General features: G+C 40.4%; 1 protein-coding gene across 1 annotated transcript in view; it reads right to left on the bottom strand.

The window, feature by feature from the left end:
- The window catches only part of LOC132776898 (bifunctional heparan sulfate N-deacetylase/N-sulfotransferase 3), a 96,798-nt gene extending 87,311 nt beyond the window's left edge, over nucleotides 1–9,487 (bottom strand). The window contains exons 1-2 of the mRNA XM_060779022.2: nucleotides 8,893–9,487; nucleotides 1,118–2,246 (exon numbers count right to left, since the gene is read on the bottom strand). Coding sequence (XP_060635005.2) covers nucleotides 1,118–2,113 — 996 coding nt within the window. The 5' untranslated portion in view covers nucleotides 2,114–2,246; nucleotides 8,893–9,487. The remainder of the gene's footprint in view (nucleotides 1–1,117; nucleotides 2,247–8,892) is intronic.
- Nucleotides 9,488–20,961: the final 11,474 nt, after the last annotated feature.

Here is a 20,961-nt window from a genome sequence, read left to right as displayed (position 1 = left end):
AAATTCTGTGCCTTTAAGGTTTTTCACTGTATGGAAAGGGACAGAGCGTAAGAAGTGTAGCCTGGCTCTATAGGAATAAAAGTCTTCCATTAAGCTCCATATCTTTTTGGAGCAAGATGTCCCTTGGAATAGTAGCAATGCTGCACTATCTGGTTCGCTTTGCATTCTGTGGGCACTTAGAGCTGGCTGAATGTGTAGAGTAGGAGTCACAATATAAAGTAAGGATTCTATGACCAGATGGCCTCCTCAAACAATTCCAGATACTGACCATTTTTTTTCAAATGTAGAACACAATTCCTATTAAAATACCTATATTGTTTGTAAATTGAGCCACCTACATTTTAATGAAAAACAAAGTAGACTGCAGTATTCTGACATGAGGGTGAAGAACTAGGGAATGGGATATTGTGGTTATGGGGGATAGCTCAATCAAATAGCTGTGGTACGAAAGCCAAAACCAGGGCCATTAGAGCAGGAATTTTGAATGGAATTGACACTATCATAAGTTTTTTTTTGTATAAATATTTTGTGCAACTCTACTTGGAACTGTATTTAACTGTAAATGGGCACAGGTGAAGAAGTCCAGATATAAATGAAAGTAAGAAATACTCTGTATAATTCTAGTATCAATTTCTTAACAATTATATTTATATCTAAACCAGCGGTTCTCAACCTGTGGGTCCCCAGGAGTTTTGGCCTTTTTACCAGATGTAAGGATTTCTGGGAGTTGAAGGCCAGAGCATCTGGGAATCCACAGGTTGAGAACCACTGATCTAAACCAATAAAGGAAATGGTACAATTTCTATCAGGAAGTTTACTACATGTTTTCACTTAGAAAAAAAAACAAAGGATGGAACATAGCAGAAATGTATAAAATCATGCAAGGTATGTGAGATGTTAAATTTTAACCCCTTTTAAACAGTCTTAAGAACAAACAGTTCAACTAGTTACTGGATTGTGCCACCTGAGTTGAGTGCTCTGTATCAAAGGTAAATATGTAGCAGAATGGAATGACTTTTTTCATTTTAATCCTGCAATGAAATAATGGTGAAAGTAAATAACTAGGGTTCCCAAATAAAAATTGCACATCATATGAGGTGTTCTTGTCATACTTCACCTGAACATCATTGGCTTTCATCCTTGTTCCCTCTTTTCCAACAAAGATGTCATCTATATCAACAAGAATGTATCTATCCAAAGGCAATGTAAGCCTTTTTCCAGTCAAGAATGAAACAGCATCTATAAATATGAGCTTGTGCAGCCAAAAGTTCAAGTTGTTGCCAAAAAGGACACGCTGAATCCCGTCATGAAGACCCAAGTCATGAATGACAGTTGCATGGAGAGCATTTTTAATTAAAGGTGGAGGGAGGTTTTCGGGTGCTTTTACCTTTGCAAATATAACAGGTTCATAGGCTGAATGATTTATGTGGAAAACAGTCCAGTCGTTTCCAGGCAAAGAACCTTTATCGAATTTAGACGATTTAGTTATATGAAGCAGAGAAGAATGAGGATTGATGCAACAATCCTTAATTCCTACATTGCTATGGACATAGAAAGGAAAACCCTTTAATCGGAAAGTTTGCAAACTGTTGTCACTGCTCTTATGGAACCCAATCATCCCTACACCATATTCTCCACAGTATTTATGCAGAAGGCCTTGATTCCAGGAATCCATGTTCACATACTTAAAAATATTTTCATATATTATGAGAGCATACTTGCCTTTGTTTTTATCTATAAGTGCGGGAAGGTCACCTTTCCCAGAAGCAATCTCTATATGATACTGGAATCTACTAGATTCCAAAATCATTATTATGTCTTGACCAAGGACAGAATACTGGCTTTCCACAAACACCAGCACTACAGGATCAGTCCTTAGAGGATCGGCGGGTTTTACTGTTTTCCAAGGTGTTATCTTGTAGGGCTGTAAGATGGGAAGATCTCCACATTCAACCTCTGAATTGATCTCAGAAAGTTCATTTTCCTGTTTGTAGCCATTGTATAAATAGTATGCTGAAATAACTATGCTCACCATACAAAAAGTGGCCAGCAGTATAACTGTTCGCTGAAAATGTCTATGTAGTTTCACAACAAAAGTCATGTTGTAAGTCATTCCTTAGATGGTTTCCAAGAGCAGCAACATTTAGAGTGAAGAGAGAAGTTTCAAAAATTTCCCAGTCCAGTTTAGCAGCTTATGTCACCATTGCAGCGTGTATATCTTCAGCACAACTCACAGAAAATATATGCTAGAAGAGAAAAGAGGGAGAGTTCAGATTTTTGCACAAGTGTTAAAATATCACTGCACGTTATCGAACTAATGGCAAATTATTTTTAGAATACTTAATTTTGCAACAGTGAAACTAAAAGAAGTGAAATACAAAACAGAAACCATTTCATATTATACTAGCATAGAAGGATCACTCAAAAGAATCACGTGGAAAGACACAATATGCCCATATAAAGGTAAAGGTAAAGGTTTCCCCTGACATTAAGTCTAGTCATGTCTGACTCTGGGGGGTGGTGCTCATCTCCATTTCTAAGATGAAGACACCTCCAAGGTCATGTGGCTGGCATGACTGAATAGAGCGCTGTTACCTTCCCGCAGAAGCAGTACCTATTGGTCTACTCACACTTGCATGTTTTTGAACTGATAGGCTGGCAGACGCTGGGCTTAACAGTGGGAGCTCACCCTGCTCCCTGGATTTGAACTACCAACCTTATACAAGTCCCATATATAAGTCCACATAACCCACATTATCTTTTACTTGTTTGCAATGAAGCCCTTTTTCCTAATAAGACTTTGGTGGTGATTTATATTACAATCAGTCCCAGTTAAATCACAACATTACTGTTTATACTGCATGGTAAAAAAGAATTAAAGATTATAAAACCATTCCAAATCAGCCAGCATGCAAATAATCTAACCTCCAGATACTATTGTAGTTCAAGTCCCAGTTGCCCCGTGCAGCAAAGCTATTATTAAGAGCTGCAGTCCAATAACGTCTGGAAGGCTGCATAATTCTTATCTCTAATTTAGGCCAAGATAATGTTAAATATTGTGAAGTCTTGTATGTGTCAATGGAAGAAATACCTAACCACATTCTTAATACCCCCACTGAAAATATTGTGATTCCAAAGTGCTTGGTGTTTGCTTCATTAGACTCTCCTTAAAATATGGGGAAAGGTATATATATGTTCCATGCACTGAACATTCTGTTAAATTAATAATGAAAAAGTACATTTTTACTGTTTAGGTATATTTTTGTTGCCTTGAATCACAAGCATTTGACTTGATAGATAAATACTAAGAAATGAGCATCTAGGATCATAATCTTTTTTTGCTGGCTCTCTCAGCATACAAATAATATTCAGTTCAACTCTTCATCCTCATGTACACACAGACAATATTCTTTTAACCTGACAGTTAAAAGGGTGCTGTACAATCCAACCCCAATACATAAAACTCAGAGATGAACAAATGACATTACTCTTAAGAGAGAGTAAGATCTGTTTGGTTGTAGAGATACCCTTGCAATGGTATGTAAGGAACTGTTACAAAGGTCGACAACTCATTATGCAAACAAGCGGCATTCTGCAAGGAAGGACTACATAAGCATTGCAAGAAAACCTGACCAAGGTAATAGTGTTTCAGTTTTCAAGGTGCACCATTCTGCCTTCTTTGAAACATTTCAAAGCACCGGGCTGCATTTGTGCAAAGTGAAATCTGTTTTTACTAAATCTCAGGCATGTGCAGCTTGTTGTTGCTTTGGTTTATTCTAATGTGATCTAGAGATACGTGACAGTGATTGGACTTAGGCTAATTTGGAATCCCAGCCTTAAACGTTTATACAGGATACTGAAATATGAGGCTAATATACCCAAAGTAGTGTTAATGCAAAGTGAGGCGTTTCACAAGGTGTTATAGAATTAATGCAGTTTGACACTACTTTATCTGCCATGGATCAATGCTATGGAATGTGGGAAGTTGTAGCACCAGCATTGTTTGGCAGAGAAGGCTACAAACCTTATAAAATTACAACTCCTGTGAATCCATAGCATTGATCCACTGCAATTTAAGTGTGGCCGAGTTGCACTAATTCTATAGTGTGGATGCACCCACAGTTTGCTTATATATGAGGCTTGGTTCCAGGACACCCCTCTTCCCATGGAATACCAAAAATGTGTGAATGGTTAAACCCTACTATATATAATGATGTAGTACAATGGAATCCCTTATATATAATGACAAAATCAGATTTGCCTTTTGTATTTTTTGGTTGAACCCATGGAAGCAGAGGGCTGCCTTTACATTTTACCTCTCTATCATATGCATTTCCATTCTGTCTCAGCAAGCATGGGCTCTGGCCAAATTTAATTCATTGCAATGAACAGCACTGTCCCATGCACACTATTGAGATCCATTATATGCATGCCATTCACTCACTTGGAAGCAAAGATACTCAGGGATGCACACTGAAATGTCTTTAGCACTCCACTGAGTTGTGGATTGATAGTTTAGAATGTGGTATTATTTATTCCACAAACCTCTTTCGCATTCTATTCTTTTAAAGCATTATTTTCAAAAATGAATTTCCCCTAAGGTATTATCTTAAAATTACAGTTCCAACTTTGACATAGTTCTTTCCTAGCTATACAAAACTCTGTTGTCAAAGGCTTTCATGGGCGGAATCACTGGGTTGCTGTGAGTTTTCCAGGCTGTAAGGCCATGCTCCAGGTGAACTATAACTCCATGCTCTCTCCTGATATTTTGCCCTCATCTATGGCAGACATCCTCAGAGGTTGAGGGGTCTGTTGGAAACTAAGCAAGTGAGGTTTATATATCTGGTATATTTATATACCAGTTAACACCTCCTAATAAAGGATCCCCCCAGAGAGGAAACAGCCAGGCTTTGAAGCTGCAAGACCATTCAATGCTAATCAAGGTGTTAACTGCAACATTCACTTTCTGTTGGGCTTGGGGGTTCTGTGTAGGAAGTTTGGCCCATTTCTATCATTGGTGGGGTTCAGAATGCTCTTTGATTGTAGGTTAACTATAAATCCCAGCAACTACAACTCCAAAATGTCAAGGTGTATTTACACCAAACACCACCAGTGTTCACATTTGGATATAATGAGTATTCATGCCAAGTTTGGTCCAGATCCATCATTGTTTGAGTCCACAGTGCTGTCTGGATGTAGGTGAACTATAACTCCAAAACTCAAGGTCAATGCCCACTAAACCCTTCCAGTATTTTCTGTTGATCATGGGAGTTCTGCGTGCCAAGTTTGGTTCAATTCAATCATTGGTGGAGTTCAGAATGGTCTTTGATTATAGGTGAAGTATAAATCCCAGCAACTACAAAATTACAAAATCAACTCCCCCAACCCCACCAGTATTCACATTTGGACACACTGGGTATTTGTGCCAAATTTATTCCAGTGAATGAAAATACATCCTGCATATCAGATATTTACATGATGATTCATAACAGTAGCAAAATTACAGTTATGAAGTAGCAAGGAAAATAATTTTATGGTTGGGGGTCACCACAACATGAGGAACTGTATTAAGGGGTCGTGGCATGAGAAAGGTTGAGAACCACTTGTTCTAAGTAAGGCTTATATTTTTTGAAAATAAAAAAGTCAAACACAATAGTCAAAGTTTTAAGTGGACGCATGTATGTCCATACAGTTTAGCTGATTCACTATTGTTGTTTTAAAAGGGTATCCACAATCTCTGTGACAATATTAGCTGCCCTCTAATTAATTTTATTTAACTCCTACATCCACAGAACACCCTTCCATGTCGCAAAACACTAGAGGGCAACAACGTCTCACAGAAAACCTCCTTAAGAAAAAAATGCTTGCTTTGGTACCACACTTACAAGACAGATGTTAAACTGAGCTAATGCAATTTATAGAATGAAACGACAAGCTCCAAGACAACACAGTGCAAAAAGAAAGGGGGGAATATTTTTCCCCTGCAGGTCTGTATACGGAAATCACACTAAGTCATGTTTCAACCAAGACGTTTGTAAAGATGGAAAGCTGATCTTTAATCAGAACCATTCTCCATAATTAATAGAGAAACAGGTTGAGCATCGCTTATGGAGAAACTGAAAATGTTCCCAAATCATCCACAAAGATGGCTGAGATAGGGACACCTGACAATGTACACAAACTTTATTTGATGGACAAAGTTATTACAAAATGCTGTCCCTTCAGGCTATGTATATAAGGCACATAGTTTCCCATCAATGAATTTCAAGTTACCCTATACATCTCTCATGTAATGTATTTTAATATTTTTTATGTTGAATGACTGAATTACACAAAGAGATTGACTTTTTAAAATGTTTATATTAATATTTTAATGCATTTACATTGTTTTAATGTGCTTTATGTCAATGTGTTGTCGAAGGCTTTCATGGCCAGAATCACTGGGTTGCTTGTGAGTTTTCCAGGCTGTATTGGCCATGTTCCAGAAGCATTCTCTCCTGACATTTCACCCACATCTATGGCAGACTGCCTCACAACCTCTGAAGGTGCCTGCCATAGATGTGGGTGAAACATCAGGAGAGAATGCTTCTGGACATGGCCATACAGCCTGGAAAACTCACAGCAATCCTGCATTGTGCCATATTTATTGTTAGCTGCTTTGAGTCCCTATATCAGGACAAAGGGGAAAGAATTAAAAATATGGTCCGTCGGTAAGTAAATAAATACATGTACAGTAGACTTTCTGTTAAATGTAACTCAAGCAACTGGAACTCTCAAAAAACTAGCAAAATTTGAAGAAATAGTACTTTAAATAAAAACTACAATACATGCAATTTAACTGTGAAGTTACTTGTCATTATTTGCCTGATTTGCTTTTAATTGCTGTATTTCAATATTAAAATCAAATCAATACAGAGTTTATGGTACAGTATTAGTTAGGCCTCATTTTAATAGTAACTCTCAAGCAACCGGAAACTACATTTATCTGGCATCTACCAATCCCCATGGGTTCCAGTTAATTGAAAGTCTACTATATTGTGGTTAGTTACCTTGAGTCCTATATTGAGAGAAAGGTAGGATTAAAAATAAAGTCTGCAAATAACTACAACTATGAACAAATAATAACTACATGGATATGGCAACTTTTCCCCCAAATCTGAAATCTACTCCCTAACCTTTCTGATTAAGGAAGACTCCAGCTATATAACACCCATGCAAATGTAATAGGATTTACATTGTTTTGATTTATATTATGAGTTGCCTTGAGTCCCTGTACATAGATAGAAAGATGGGATTGAAAAATAAAGTCAATAAGTAAATCAATAAATATATGTATAGGGTAATTTCCCCCCAATTTGGCCCAAGCCTTTCTGATAAAGGATACTCAACCTGTATGACACCCATGGCATTGTCATATATGGGTGTAATATGCTTACATTGTTTGAATGTGTGTTGTGTCATATTTCTTGTTAGCTGTTTAGTGAGAAAGGTCAGATTAAAAATAAAGTCTGTAAACAACTACAACTACAAACAAATAACTACATGAACATGGCAACTTTCCCCCGAAATCAGAAATCTGCTGCCTAGCCTTTCAAGTTAAGAAATACCCCACCTATATAACATCCATGTAAATATTATAGGATTTACATGGTTTGGATTTGTATTGTGTCATATTTCTTGTGAGCTGCCTTGCTTCCCTACATAGGGAGAAAGATGAGTTTGAAAAATAAATCAATCAATTAATAAATACATGTATAGGATAATTTTCCCCAAAGTTGCTCCAAAGCCTTTCTGATAATGAACCCTGTGTGACACCCATGTCATTGTCATACATGGGTATCATACAGGTAATACATTGTCATTGTTTGAATGTGTATTGTGTCATATTTCTTGTTAGGTGTTTAGGCAGGATTAAAAATAAAGTATACGGTCCCAAGCCTTTTGGACAAGGGATACTCAACCCACATGACACCCATGTAATTGTAATACATTTACACAGATTTGTGTGTGTGTGTCAGGAGCGACTTGAGAAACTGCAAGTTGCTTCTGGTGTGGAAAAAATCACCATCAACAAGGACGTTGTCCAGGGGACACCCAGATGTGTTGCCATCCTGTGGGAGACTTCTCTCATGTCCCTGCTTGGGGAGCTGGAGCTGACATATGGGAGCTCACCTGACTGTCCAGATTTGAACCACTGACCTTTTGGTCAGCATGTTTCATGTTTACCATCCTGTGAGAGGCTTCTCTCGTGTCCCTGCATGGGGAGCTGGAGCTGACAGATGGGAGCTCACCACGCTCCCTGGATTTGAACCGCCGTCCTTTTCATCAGCATGTTTCATGTTTACCATTCTGTGGGAGGTTTCTCTCATGTCCCCACATAAGAAGCTGGAACTGACAGAAGGGAACTCATCCCGCTGCCTGGATTTGACCCACTGGCCTTTCGGTCAGCAGTCCTGCCGGCACAAGGTGCAACCCATTGTGCCACCAGGGACATTTACATAGATGCCTTACAGGCAATACATTACATTGTTTTATATTTCTTATTAGCTGCCTTGAGTCCTTATATTGGGAGAAAGGTTGGGCTAAAAATAAAAACAAGTAAATCAATCCACGAATAGTATATGGCAATTTCCCCAAATCCCCCCAAAATCTGGAGTATCCCTTTCGGATAAGGGATCTTCAACCTCTCCATAGTAGCTCTTCCTTATAGTAAACATGAAGAGAGAGAAAGGAAGAAGAAGCAGCAGCCTTATGGAATCGCATCCCAGAACTTTTTGGGAAAGGCAACCCCGAACTAAGGGAGACCCAAGCTCTAAAGTTGAGCCTTCCCAACTTGGAAAGGGCTCCAAGGCGCCAATTCATCCTCCCAGCATCTTTGAAGGCCACTCTTACCTGAAGCTCTGCTCCTCCAGAAGCCCCATGGTGGCCTTTCCACTCCGTCAGTTGCTTCCCCCGCAGAGCTGCCCAAGCCTGGGAATGCCAGTTGGAGGTCTCCTTTCCAAGCTCCGGAAAAGCCGAGGCAAGCAGCAGTCTTTCCCCGCCACCAACCTTCAGGGAGAGGACACGGAAAGAGGGCGAGGAAGGGGAGAGACCCACGGAGAAGGCTGCCAAGGGAGACCAAGGGGGAGGAAGGGAGGAAGGACCAGCCCCCGTCCCTCCTTGAGAAGGAGAAAGGCGCTCTCCGCTTCCAGGCGCACAGCCTCCCTTCCGAGGCGCCTGGACGGGATGCTGGAACTGCTGCTGCTGCTGCGGCTCCCACGCGAGGAAAGGAGGAGGAGGAGATTCCCCCCTTCCTCGCAGGGAGTGGGGGCTGCCCCTCCTAGGTCGCCCAATCCGCGATGCTCCCGGGGAAACGAGCCAGGAGCCTCCGGAGAAGAAGGATGCTCTTGCTCGCCCGGTGCGGCCGCTGCGAAATCCAAAAGCTCTTCCTCTTCCTCTCTTCCCTCCGTGGAAGGGAAACGAGCCAATGTCGCTGACGTGGGGAGCTTTGGCGCCCCGCAGGAGTCTTCTTCGAGAGGAGTGGGACTCACATTGAGGAGATAGGGGGCGGGGGATGTAGGGGAAACAAGACCCACCACTTTCCGAAAATAATATTTGGGGGTGCACTTTGGACTTGCAATCCAAAAACGTTTCCACTTCTGTGTTTTCACATACAACACAGTTTTAGAACTACTTCATCACACTAGAGAAAAAATCCACTTTCTGCAGAATCCTGGGGTTTGTAGTTTAGTGAGGCTGTTCTGCAGGAGGCAGAAACTAGATTTTAAGTGGATATTTTCTCTAGTGTAAGGGGCCCCCCGTGGGGTGGCACAGTGGGTTAAACCACTGAGCTGCTAAACTTGTTGACCGAAAGGTCGCAGGTTCAAATCCGGGGAGCGGCGTGAGCTCCCGCTTTCAGCCCCAGCTTCTGCCAACCTAGCAGTTCAAAAACATGCAAATGTGAGTAGATCAATAGGTACCACTCCAGCGGGAAGGTAACAGCACTCCATGCAGTCATGCCGGCCACATGACCTTGGAGGTGTCTACAGACAACACTGGCTCTTCGGCTTAGAAATGGAGATGAGCACCACACCCTAGAGTTGGACACGACTGGACTTAATGTCAGGGGAAAACCTTTACCTTTCTCTAGTGTGATGCTGTTGTTTATTCGTTCAGTCACTTTCAACTCTTCGTGACCTCATGGACCAGCCCACGCCAGAGCTCCCTGTCGGCCGTCACCACCCCCAGCTCCTTCAGAATCAAGTTAGCCACTTCAAGGATGCCATACATCCATCTTGCCCTTGGTTGGCCCCTCTTCCTTTTTCCTTCCATTTTTCCCAGCATCATTGTCTTCTTTAAGCTTTCCTGCCTTCTCATGATGTGGCCAAAGTACTTCATCTTTGCCTCTAATATCCTTCCCTCCAATGAGCAGTCGGGCTTTATTTGAAGAATGGACTAGTTGGATCTTCTCGCGGTCCAAGGCACTCTCAGAATTTTCCTCCAACACCACCATTCAAAAGCATCTATCTTCCTTTGCTCAGCCTTCCTTATAGTCCAACTCTCACATCCATAGGTCACTACAGGGAATACCATTGCTTTAACTATGTGGATTTTTGTTGCTAGTGTGATGAGGCAGTAATAAACGGAGTTGGACACAACTCTCCTCTTTCAAACAATTCCCAGCTTAATGTAGTCATCACTTTAACTGCCATGGATCAGTGCTATGGGATCTTGGGAACTGTAGCATGGCAAGGTCTTTAGCTTTTCCTTCCAAACTGGTGCGTCACCAAAGGACAAATCCAGAGTTCAAGGCCCATTGCCTGTAGACAAAGCATGAGCAAACTTCGACCCTCCAGGTGTTTTGGACTTCAACTCCCACAATTCCTAACAGGCTCAGGACCCTTGCTTTTCCTCCTCAGCTGCTTAAGACTCCTGAAGCCACAAGGTATAGAATTCCAGTGGTTAAAGTTGTGAGAATTGAAGTGGAATAATAGCGCTATAATTTATAGTGTGAAAAAAGTGTCCTGTTCCTTATACTGCTGGAGAGGATTGGAAGAGGCCATTTGTTTGGTACAAGTTTTTCTCTCTCTCTCTCTCCCCCCCCCCCCCCCCCCCAAATGCCACCCAACTCTCCAAAGGTCTGATCACTTTATGCAGAGCACTTCCTTGGAATCCATCAAACAAGTCTTGCTGAATTTAATGGTGTTTAATCCTTAGTGAGCACTTGTGCATTCTGGAACAACTGTGCAAATCTGGTTCCCAACCTTTATTGTTTGGGACATCAACTCCCAGAAACCCTTAACATCTTGGAACTCTGGGCTGGATGTGCAAAACACCTGGAGGACCAAAGGTTGGGAACCACTGATACACACTGTGGACTTGAATTATTCTGTGTAAGGGCCCTTCCACACAGTTAAATAAAATCCCACATTTTCTGCTTTGAACTGAAATATATGGCAGTGTGGACTCAGGTGTTGTTGTTCATTCGTTCAGTCATCTCCGACTCTTCGTGACCTAATGGACCAGCCCACGCCAGAGCTACCTGTCGGCCGTTACCACCCCCAGCTCCCTCAAGGTCAGTCCAGTCACTTCAAGGATGCCATCCATCCATCTTGCCCTTGGTCGGCCCCTCAAATAAACAATTACAATTAAAACCAGAATGATTAAAATCAACTATTAAAACCATGCCATTCAAAAACATAACCCAGGGCCATTCCATTTGTCAATCATATCGTTTCATTGTTACTTATTGCACTGCTCCAATTACTTGTCAAAAACTTGGTCCCAAAGCCACGTCTTAAGTTTTTTTTTCCCTGAAGGTCAGAATAGAAGCGGTTGATCTGATCTCACTGGGGAGGAAGTTCCATAGTAGAGGGGCCACCACTGAGAAAGCGCTGTCTCTAGTCCCCTCCACTCACACCTGCGAAAGAGGTAGAACTGAGAGAAGGGCCTCCCCAGATGATCTTAATCTCCAAGATGGTTCATAGAGGGAAATACGTTCAGACAGGTAAGCCGGGCCGGAACTGTTTAAGGATTTGTATGCTAAAGCCAGCACTTTGAATTGTGCTCGGAAGCAGACTCGCAACCAGTAGAGCTGGCATAACAGGTGGGTTGTGGGTTTTTCCATAGTATTGCTTTTTGGAAAGAAAACCATCCCATCTTGAAGTGTTAGTGGAAGGAGTCAAACCAAGTAGAACACCCCTTAATGTTGCCAAAAAAAGGGAGGGGGAGTGTGGGATTATCATTTGCACTTTGATAAAAATTCCTGAATAATAAAGCAGGCTCCGTGGAAATAGGTGAAAATCAATTTCCAAAAAGCTGCATGAGATTGGATGTGACACATGACCCATGGAAGAATACAAGGGAGAAAACCCAGTATATTTCAAGAAAAAAAGATTGGATGCAACTCATGAGCAGCAACTAACCCAGACACCTGACTTGTTTCAAGACAAGAGATAGGAAAAATACACTATAATAAATCATCAGTAATTCATTTCTCTTTCATGACATCCAGAATAAGCTATGTATATGAAGCACCTGCCTCAGTCTGTCAAATGATAGAGACCAACCTCTGGTTCACCCAAGGTTTGGAGCAGTTACTTTGAGGGGCTACAACTTCTATAAACCTCCAGAGAGGTGAATCTGTCATTCCAAAAAGGAATGTTTCTGAACTTTGCCTTTATCATATTGTCCAAACAACACTATAACTCTTTGTTACACCTCAAAAGACTGATGCATCTACCAGCCAGTTCCTCCCGTGGTTTAACATTCAATATCACAACAAACCACTGTTTATTTATTTATTTACAACATTTGTATCATGCCCTTCTCCGAGCAGCCTCAACAACAATTCAATGCCATGAAAACATACAATTAAATAAACATTTATATTAAAACACAGAATTAAAACATTAAACAATTACATCAATGACTAAAAACATGTCATCCAAGGTCATAGTCCAGAGCCATTCCTGACTGTCATTGCACCAATTCTACATTCATTTATCGCATTGCAGTTACTCTCTGAAAGATTGGTCCCATAGTTTTAACTTTCTGAAGGCTAGGAGGGAAGGAGCAGATTGAATATAATTGGGGAGGGAGTTCCACAGCTGAGGAGTCACCACTGAGAAGGCCTTGTCTCTTGTCCCCACCAACCACACCTGTGAAGGAGGCGGGACCGAGAGCAAGGCCTCCCCAGAGGATCTAAACCTCCAAGATGGTTCATAGAAGGAGCTGTTGATGCATATGAATAGGCAGGCTTCCCATTCTGTACACGCACGGTCCCTTTTTAATTTGCTATACATCATGTGCTGAGTAATATTTGCTTGAACAACTGCTCACAACAAAACAGCAAGATCTGAAGCGGCTGATGGCACAATCTCCTATATCCATAGAAAGGCAGCTTAAACCTTTAGAGGCCCTAAGCATGTAAAGATTTCAGTGCCAATAATAATAATAATAATAATAATAATAATAATAATCTCTAAAATATTTTTGAAATGTTACAAAACTTGTATTAATATGAAAAATATTGATTACTTTTGTATACTTCTACCTTATTTATATCTGAAAAAAACATTTTATTATGGGAGCCCCCTTTTGTGGAACCTGGTTCAGCTGCACCATTTGCAATTTTGCATCATACGATCCATGGTAAAACTGTCAATTGTAAATTTCTATGGTGCCCTTCTCCCTTTGATGCCCTAAGCACATGCTTATTTTATGGTTAATCCAGCCCTGATCCACCTGGGATCCTTGGGTACCTGCCAGTCTCCCAACGAAGTTCACAGCCAAGGCTTACTGTAAGGCTTTTATTTCTGGTACCTGAGAGTGCAGGAAGTATCTTCCCGAACTACATCTCAATAGCATAGGTTCATTATTCCCTCACCTAACAAATGGTCTTCGAGGGCAACAAATAATGCAAGAGCAATTCCCTTTTTCACTTACAGTGATGATAACACTTGATTTAGATTTAGAAGCATTCATGTCATTGAGAGGAGAATGCATTTTGAAGCATTCATTCTCTAGCGGTTGTTAAGAAGCAACCAGGAGAAGAGAACAGGTCAAGATATATAGCCCTTCTACATTAAACATTGGCTTCCCTGTTTTCTTTATTATGCTTCACTTCATTTCATATCTGTATTATCTGAAGATTTGTTTTGTTATGTTTTCTATAAGCCACTGCTGAGGCAATCCATCCTCCTACACTTTGTCGCTATCTTCGGAGATAGATGGAAAACGGATGGGAAAAGCATCAGCCGTTTCTCTTCACTTGCTTTTGTTTCATTTTCTCAACACCTTGTTTTCAGCAATATATACCTTGCTTCTCTGAAGCCATTTGAAGGTTCCTCGGGCTTTCAGTGATGAATTTTTGATACCAAAGATGAGCTCTTGCCTTTAGGACCCAATCCACACTGAGCAGCCACTCTATACCCCCCAAAACATACTCAGATAAATGTGTTTGTACTGAACACTTGCTGTAACTGTTTTGTCTTGTTAGTATCAGAAGCTCATACTCTCTCTCTCTCTCTCTCTCTCTCTATATATATATATATATATATATCTGATATAGAGATCAGAAGTTTCAGAAAAGATTTTAAAGACACATCTGACTAATTCTAAGTGGATATATGGTGTTCTTTGATATAAATTCTCACATAATCTGCAATTATCTTCCAGTACTACTGCAAGGCTATAATTCCTATAGTTTTTCTACTTAATAATTCCTATAGTTTTTCTACCTTTTATTCTTTTGTCTACTATATGTTGCCCTGTATTGAATTACTGATTATACTCATTTGTGGACAGATGCCTACGCTCTTACAGTAAGGAAAATGATGGTGCTTGCATAAATATTTTCTTAATGCCCTTCTTTGTATGTTTCCTCCTTAAACATTTATCTGGACACTTCCAATTATAGATTTCTCTCTCCAGGCATATCCACCTGGAATCATAGCTGATACCTAATATGCACTAGATATAACCCATCATTTTTCTATAGTTTTTAATGGTAATTAAATTCCTCTAATTTAGTACTAAACTCTAATTTCAACAAGACGTCCTCCCAAAAACCTGTATTTTCCCTGCTGATTTGTATTGATAGGTTTATTGGAGTATTTAACGACTGTATTTTTTAAATCTCTTAAGTGTTTTCAAACAGATAAGATAGACATTTTGCAAAGAAATAAAACTAGTGTGGGCATCCAGACATGAGTAAGAAATGAGACTAGCTTTCAAGTTTCATTCTGAACTAATTGTGCCCTATGTACCTAATACGACACATAACATGTTAGATGAAGTCCAACATCCAATATAATAGGCTCAGCTTGGTAGATTTAAGAACAATGTAAATGCATGTTTGATAATAGCTATGGAAAAGTATAAATATAATTAGTTCTTCAACCCAAAAATTCAGAGTGGATTACAACAAATTAAAGCTACACACACACATGTATCTATTTCAACTTCTAATGTCCACTTTCTCAACCATCTACCTATTAGGTAATGCATTAAATTATTTGTTGTTGTGGTGTATCCTTAGGCCATTTCCAACTTATGGTAACACTAAGGGGTTTTCTTAGCAAGAGTTGTTCAGAGAGAGTTTGTGCCTTCATCTGAGGAAGTGAGTGTGTAACTTGCCCAAGATCACCTAGTGGGTTTCCATTCCAGACTGGGGATTTGATTCCTGGTCTCCAGAGTCAAAGTCCAACATTGAAATCACTATGCCACCCTGGCTCTTAAATAGCATTTGAAACCAACAAGTTTAAAAGCTCCAGGCATTTGTACAGTTTTGTATTGTATTAATAATATTGCTGCTGCTACTACTACAAATAGCCAAGTAGAAGTTTTTATACTAAGTCCCTCCATATGACACAATTATAGTGCTAAGATTCCACTTTAATTACCATGGCAAGATCTAAAATGATTCTGGGGTTTGTAGCCTGGTGAGGCCCTGGCTCAACATACTCCACATACTTAATGAGTAAGACTGATAGTGAATTGCTATGTACAAAACCACAGAGCTGAAAGAAGTCTCAAAGTTCATGTAGTTCAGCCCACTGTCAATGTAGGAAAGCACCTGCCATAGCAGTGGTTCCCAACCTTTTCTTGACCAGGGATCACTTGACTAGGGACCACTCTCCAACATTAGTACCAAAAGGGTAATGAATCAGTTTTTGGTTAACTTTAGATTTGATTTGGTTATTTGGGGTGCTGATTCAGAAAATTGCACTGGATAGACCACATCACCTCTAGTTTCTGATACAGAGCATATACCATGCAGTAGTCGCCATCTGCTCGCCCACAGAAAACAATATTTAATAACCTAGAACTGATGTGGTAGTAGTAATCTTTTGTGGGTAGTCAGCCTCTCCCCTCCCAAAATCCCTGTTGCCTTGGAACTAAAAGAGGGTTTTGTGAGACCAGTCGTTCTCATTGCCTCACGGTTTTGAGGCAACAATGTAGTAATAGTGGGTTGTTGTAGATTTTTTCAGGCTATATGGCCATGGTCTAGAGGCATTCTCTCCTGACGTTTCACCTGCATCTATGGCAAGCATCCTCAGAGGTAGTGAGGTCAGACCTCACTACCTCTGAGGATGCTTGCCATAGATGCAGGCAAAACGTCAGGAGAGAATGCCTCTAGACCATGGCCATATAGCACAAAAAAAACCCCTACAACAACCCAGTGATTCTGGCCATGAAAGCCTTCAACAATACAATGTAGTAATAGTGAGGCAGAGGACCATAATTTCGTTCTTGAGGACCATTGGTGCTCCACAGACCACAGGTTGGGAACCACTGTGCTATAACATTCCTAACAGCACCTATTTGGTCTCTGTTTATAAACCATAATAAAGCATGCAGCTTCACTTTAACTTTAATGTAGTTTGTCACTACTTTAACAGTCCTGGGTCAATGCTATGGAATCCTAGGAGATGTACAAATTCTTCAGCCTTCTCAGCTAAAAAGTGGTGGTGACTCATCAAGCAACAACTTCTATGATTACATAGAAGTTTAAGTGCTATGGCACTTAAAGTGGTGTCAAACTGCATTAATACTACAGTGTAAACATACCTGAAGACATGTCCATCAGCTTTGGCGACTGTCCACCAGTTTCTTAAGCACAAACACTTCACTTCATCATACATCTCTTCCTAATGTTCTGATGACATCACATGTCTTCCATTGACTCCCTTTCTGTTCAGTGGGCTTTAGTATTAAATAAGTATGGATATACTTCCCTGTCATGAATTTTCCTACGCTTTTGGGGGGAAAGGTAATTTACTGGAAAAGTGAAAAGTTTACTTTCCCTGCTCATCTTTCCCTGCTCATTATGTTGGGTTTCTAGGTTTTGGGGGTTTCATGGGTTAATACATATTCAATATATGGTAGTTGATATTCAGAATGTATTAATTTTAGTGAGATGTTTTGAGTATATGTCAATGTGATTGAAAGTTCCTTGGTAATATTGAAATTGTTTGGAGCAACGCATCTAGTGACAGAGAGTGAGAGATTAAAGAGAAATTGAGACACTGTGTTCCCAGTCAACAGCTTTGTTATAGTTAAGGAGACAGCATTTAATTAGGAGAGTTCTATCATTTTTTAGAAATGATAAAGTAATGTAAAATATTTGCAGTGCAATGAATTGAGAAAGTGGTGGGAGAACTGCATACTTTAACCTTAAAATGTTTGGAAAACTTATTTTATAGGTTAGGTAAAAGGTAAAGGTTTCCCCTGACATTAAGTCCAGTTGTATCTGACTCTGGGCGTTCATGCTCATCTCCATTTCTAAGCTGAAGAGCCGGTGTTGTCAGTAGACACCTCCAAGGTCATGTGGACAGCATGATTGCATGGGATGCTGTTAACTTCCTGCCGGAGCAGTACCTATTGATCTACTCACATTTGCATGTTTTTGAACTGCTAGGCTGGTAGAAGCTGGGGCTAATAGTGGGAACTCACGCCACTCCCTGGATTCGAACCTGCAATCTTTTGATCAGCAAGTTCAGCAGCTCAGTGGTTAAACCACTGTGCCATTGGGGGGCTCCATATTTTATAGGTTAATGCTGATCCTGTAGTCTTGATAGCTTTCAGGCCAAACTTCTATGGCTTCTATAGGTTAATCAGTTATAATCTGAAAATCTCTCCACACATCCAACATCTTTGATAAAAGCCTGATTACACTCTTAAGGGTGTTATCACAAGGATGAGCTAATATTTGTTTTATGTAGGCTGTTTCTAAACATCCTGACACACTTCAAATCACATGTGATAGAGGACTTTCATCCATAAATTTTGGTGGCCACAACAAAAACTGTAATCACACTTTCTTTTCCTATGAACTGTAAGAATCAGAGGAATGTCTTATAATTTTTAGATATTTCCCTCATCCCATAAATGTCGAGAGGATGCAACATGAGCGTATTTTGGTTAGGAGAGTTAAAGGTGTCTGAGCAATATTTGTGGACTAAGGTGCACATGCAGTTTATTGAAAAGAGTGTTACCAGGTAAACTCTCAGATCAGATATATGAAATTATATACGTTCAGTGTATAGAAGCCCATCAGGAATATTTTAACTTGGGCAATAATGTGTCTTAAGCAAATTGGGTCCAAAAGAAACAGTGTCCACACAGAGCTGTCTAATTCGGGAACTTGTTGGAGACAGATACACACACATACAATGATTGCATTATGGAATAGTGGAATAGCAAATAATAAAGCTTCATAAACTCACTGTCTTACCTTTGAAATCAATAAAGGGAAAACACAAGTAACTAGCTAATACAGCAGAATTGTTTTATAATGTGGAAATATTATCTGAAATAAACTCAAAGGATTTCATTTTTTTTTTAAAAAAATATCCAGGCCATTATTGTAGAGGTGCAATTTGCAGACAACACCAAATTAGGAGGGATAGCTAATACTCCAGAAAACAGAAGCAGAATTCAAATGACCTTAACACATTAGAGAGATGGGTGAAAACTAACAAAATGAAGTTAAACAGAGACATTGCAAGATACTCCACTTAACGCAGAAAAAATGAAATGCAAATATACAGAATGGGGGATGATGCCTTGCTTGACAGCAGTATATGTGAAAAATATCTTGGAATCCTCATGGACAAGTTAAACATGAGCCAACAATGTCATGTGGAAGCTTAAAAAGCCAATGGGATTTTGGCCTGCATAAATAGGAGTCTAATGTCTAGAACCAGGGAAGTCATTCCACCCCTCTATTCTGCCTTGTTCAGACCACGCCTGAAATCGCACTATGTCCAATTCTGGGTGCCGCAGTTGAAGGGAGATGTTGACAAGCTGGAATGTGTCCAGAGGAGGGTGACTAAAATGATCAAGGGTCTGGAGAACAAGCCCTATGAGGAGCAGGTTAAAGAGCTGGGCACATTTAGCCTTCAGAAGAGAAGACTGAGAGAAGACTTAATCTCCATGTATAAATATGTGTGGGGAAGTCATAGGGAGGAAGGAGCAAGCTTGTTTTCTGCTGCCTTGGAGGCAAGGATGTGGAACAATGGCTTCAAATTACAGGAAAGGAGATTCCACCAGAACCATTAGGAAGAACTTCCTGATTGTGAGAGCTGTTCAGCAGTGGAACCCTCTGCCCTGGAGTGTGGTGGAGACTCCTTCTTTGGAGGCTTTTAAACAGAGACTGGATGGCCATCTGTCAGGGTGCTTTCAATGCAATTTTCCTGCTTCTTGGCAGGGGGTTAGACTGGATGGCCCACAAGGTCTCTTCCAACTCTATGATTCTATGAAGCTGCAAGAGATGACAATGTTCAGGGATAAGCAATTTGAGCTTTAGGGACTGGTAGAGAAAAATAAAGAAAAATGTTTGTGTTCAGAAGTGACAAAAATAAAGATTTTCCTATAAGCCACACACACACACAAACAACACACACAAAAAAGAGTTTGTGATGTATCTAAGAATTGGCAAAAATAGGTTGCCAGATATCACCTCATCTGTCAAGATCCTGGTAAGCTTTGTAGTTTAGTTCAAGCAGGGAAAAGAAGCAGATATCTTAATCTGTGGAAAGAACAAGGACCCAAAATTACATTTGGATATTAAACTGACATTTAAAAGAAGTAGCAATATCAGAGACAAGCACCCTTTTGAGTGAGACACTACAGAGTTATTGATTTAACAGCAACTCACCTGAGGTGATCTCCATGTTAAGATGGCTGGTGCCTAGATGCAGGATGTGCAGCTGAACTTAAATCTTTTGGAAAATGTGTTTGTTGTTGTTTATTCATTCAGTTGCTTCTGACTCTTCGGGATCTTATTGATGGGCCCACGCCAGAGTTCCCTGTTGGCTGTCACCACCCCCAGCTCCTTCAAGGTCAAGCCAGTCACTTCAAGGATACCATCCATCCACCTTGCCCTTAGTTGGCTCCTCGCCCTTTTTACTTCAATTTTCCCCAGGATCATCTCCAAGCTTTCCTGTCTTCTCATTATGTGGCCAAAGTACTTCATCTTTGCTTCTAATATCCTTTCCTCCAGTGAGTAGTTGGGCATTATTTCCTGGAGGATGGACTAGTTTGATCTTCTTGCAGTCCAAGGCACTCTCAGAATTTTCCTCCAACACCACAGTTCAAAAGTGTCTATCTTCCTTCGCTCAGCCTTCCTGTCCAGCTTTCTCATCCATAAGATACTATGGGGAATATCATTGCTTTAACTATGCAGACCTTTGTGCCAGTGTAATGTCTCTACTCTTCATTATTTTATCAAGATCGGTCATTGCTCTCCTCCCAATAAGTAAACGTCTTCTGGGAAATGTGAGAGATTGAGAATCTCAGAAAAATGATCAAGCTGGTAAAGCAAAGGCCGAACAACAACCAACCCCAGCAACTAGCATGGATTAAAAATGTAACAGAACCTTTACTTACAAGTAACTTGTTCCTAATCAAATACACATAAGAGAGATGACAGAATGCCCTCAGGTTAGAGTGATGCAGGAAGAGAATGGGTAAAAT

The sequence above is a fragment of the Anolis sagrei genome, chromosome 5, assembly GCF_037176765.1.
Source record: "Anolis sagrei isolate rAnoSag1 chromosome 5, rAnoSag1.mat, whole genome shotgun sequence".
Taxonomy (NCBI): domain Eukaryota; kingdom Metazoa; phylum Chordata; class Lepidosauria; order Squamata; family Dactyloidae; genus Anolis; species Anolis sagrei.
This window is presented reverse-complemented; position numbering and strand designations above follow the sequence as displayed.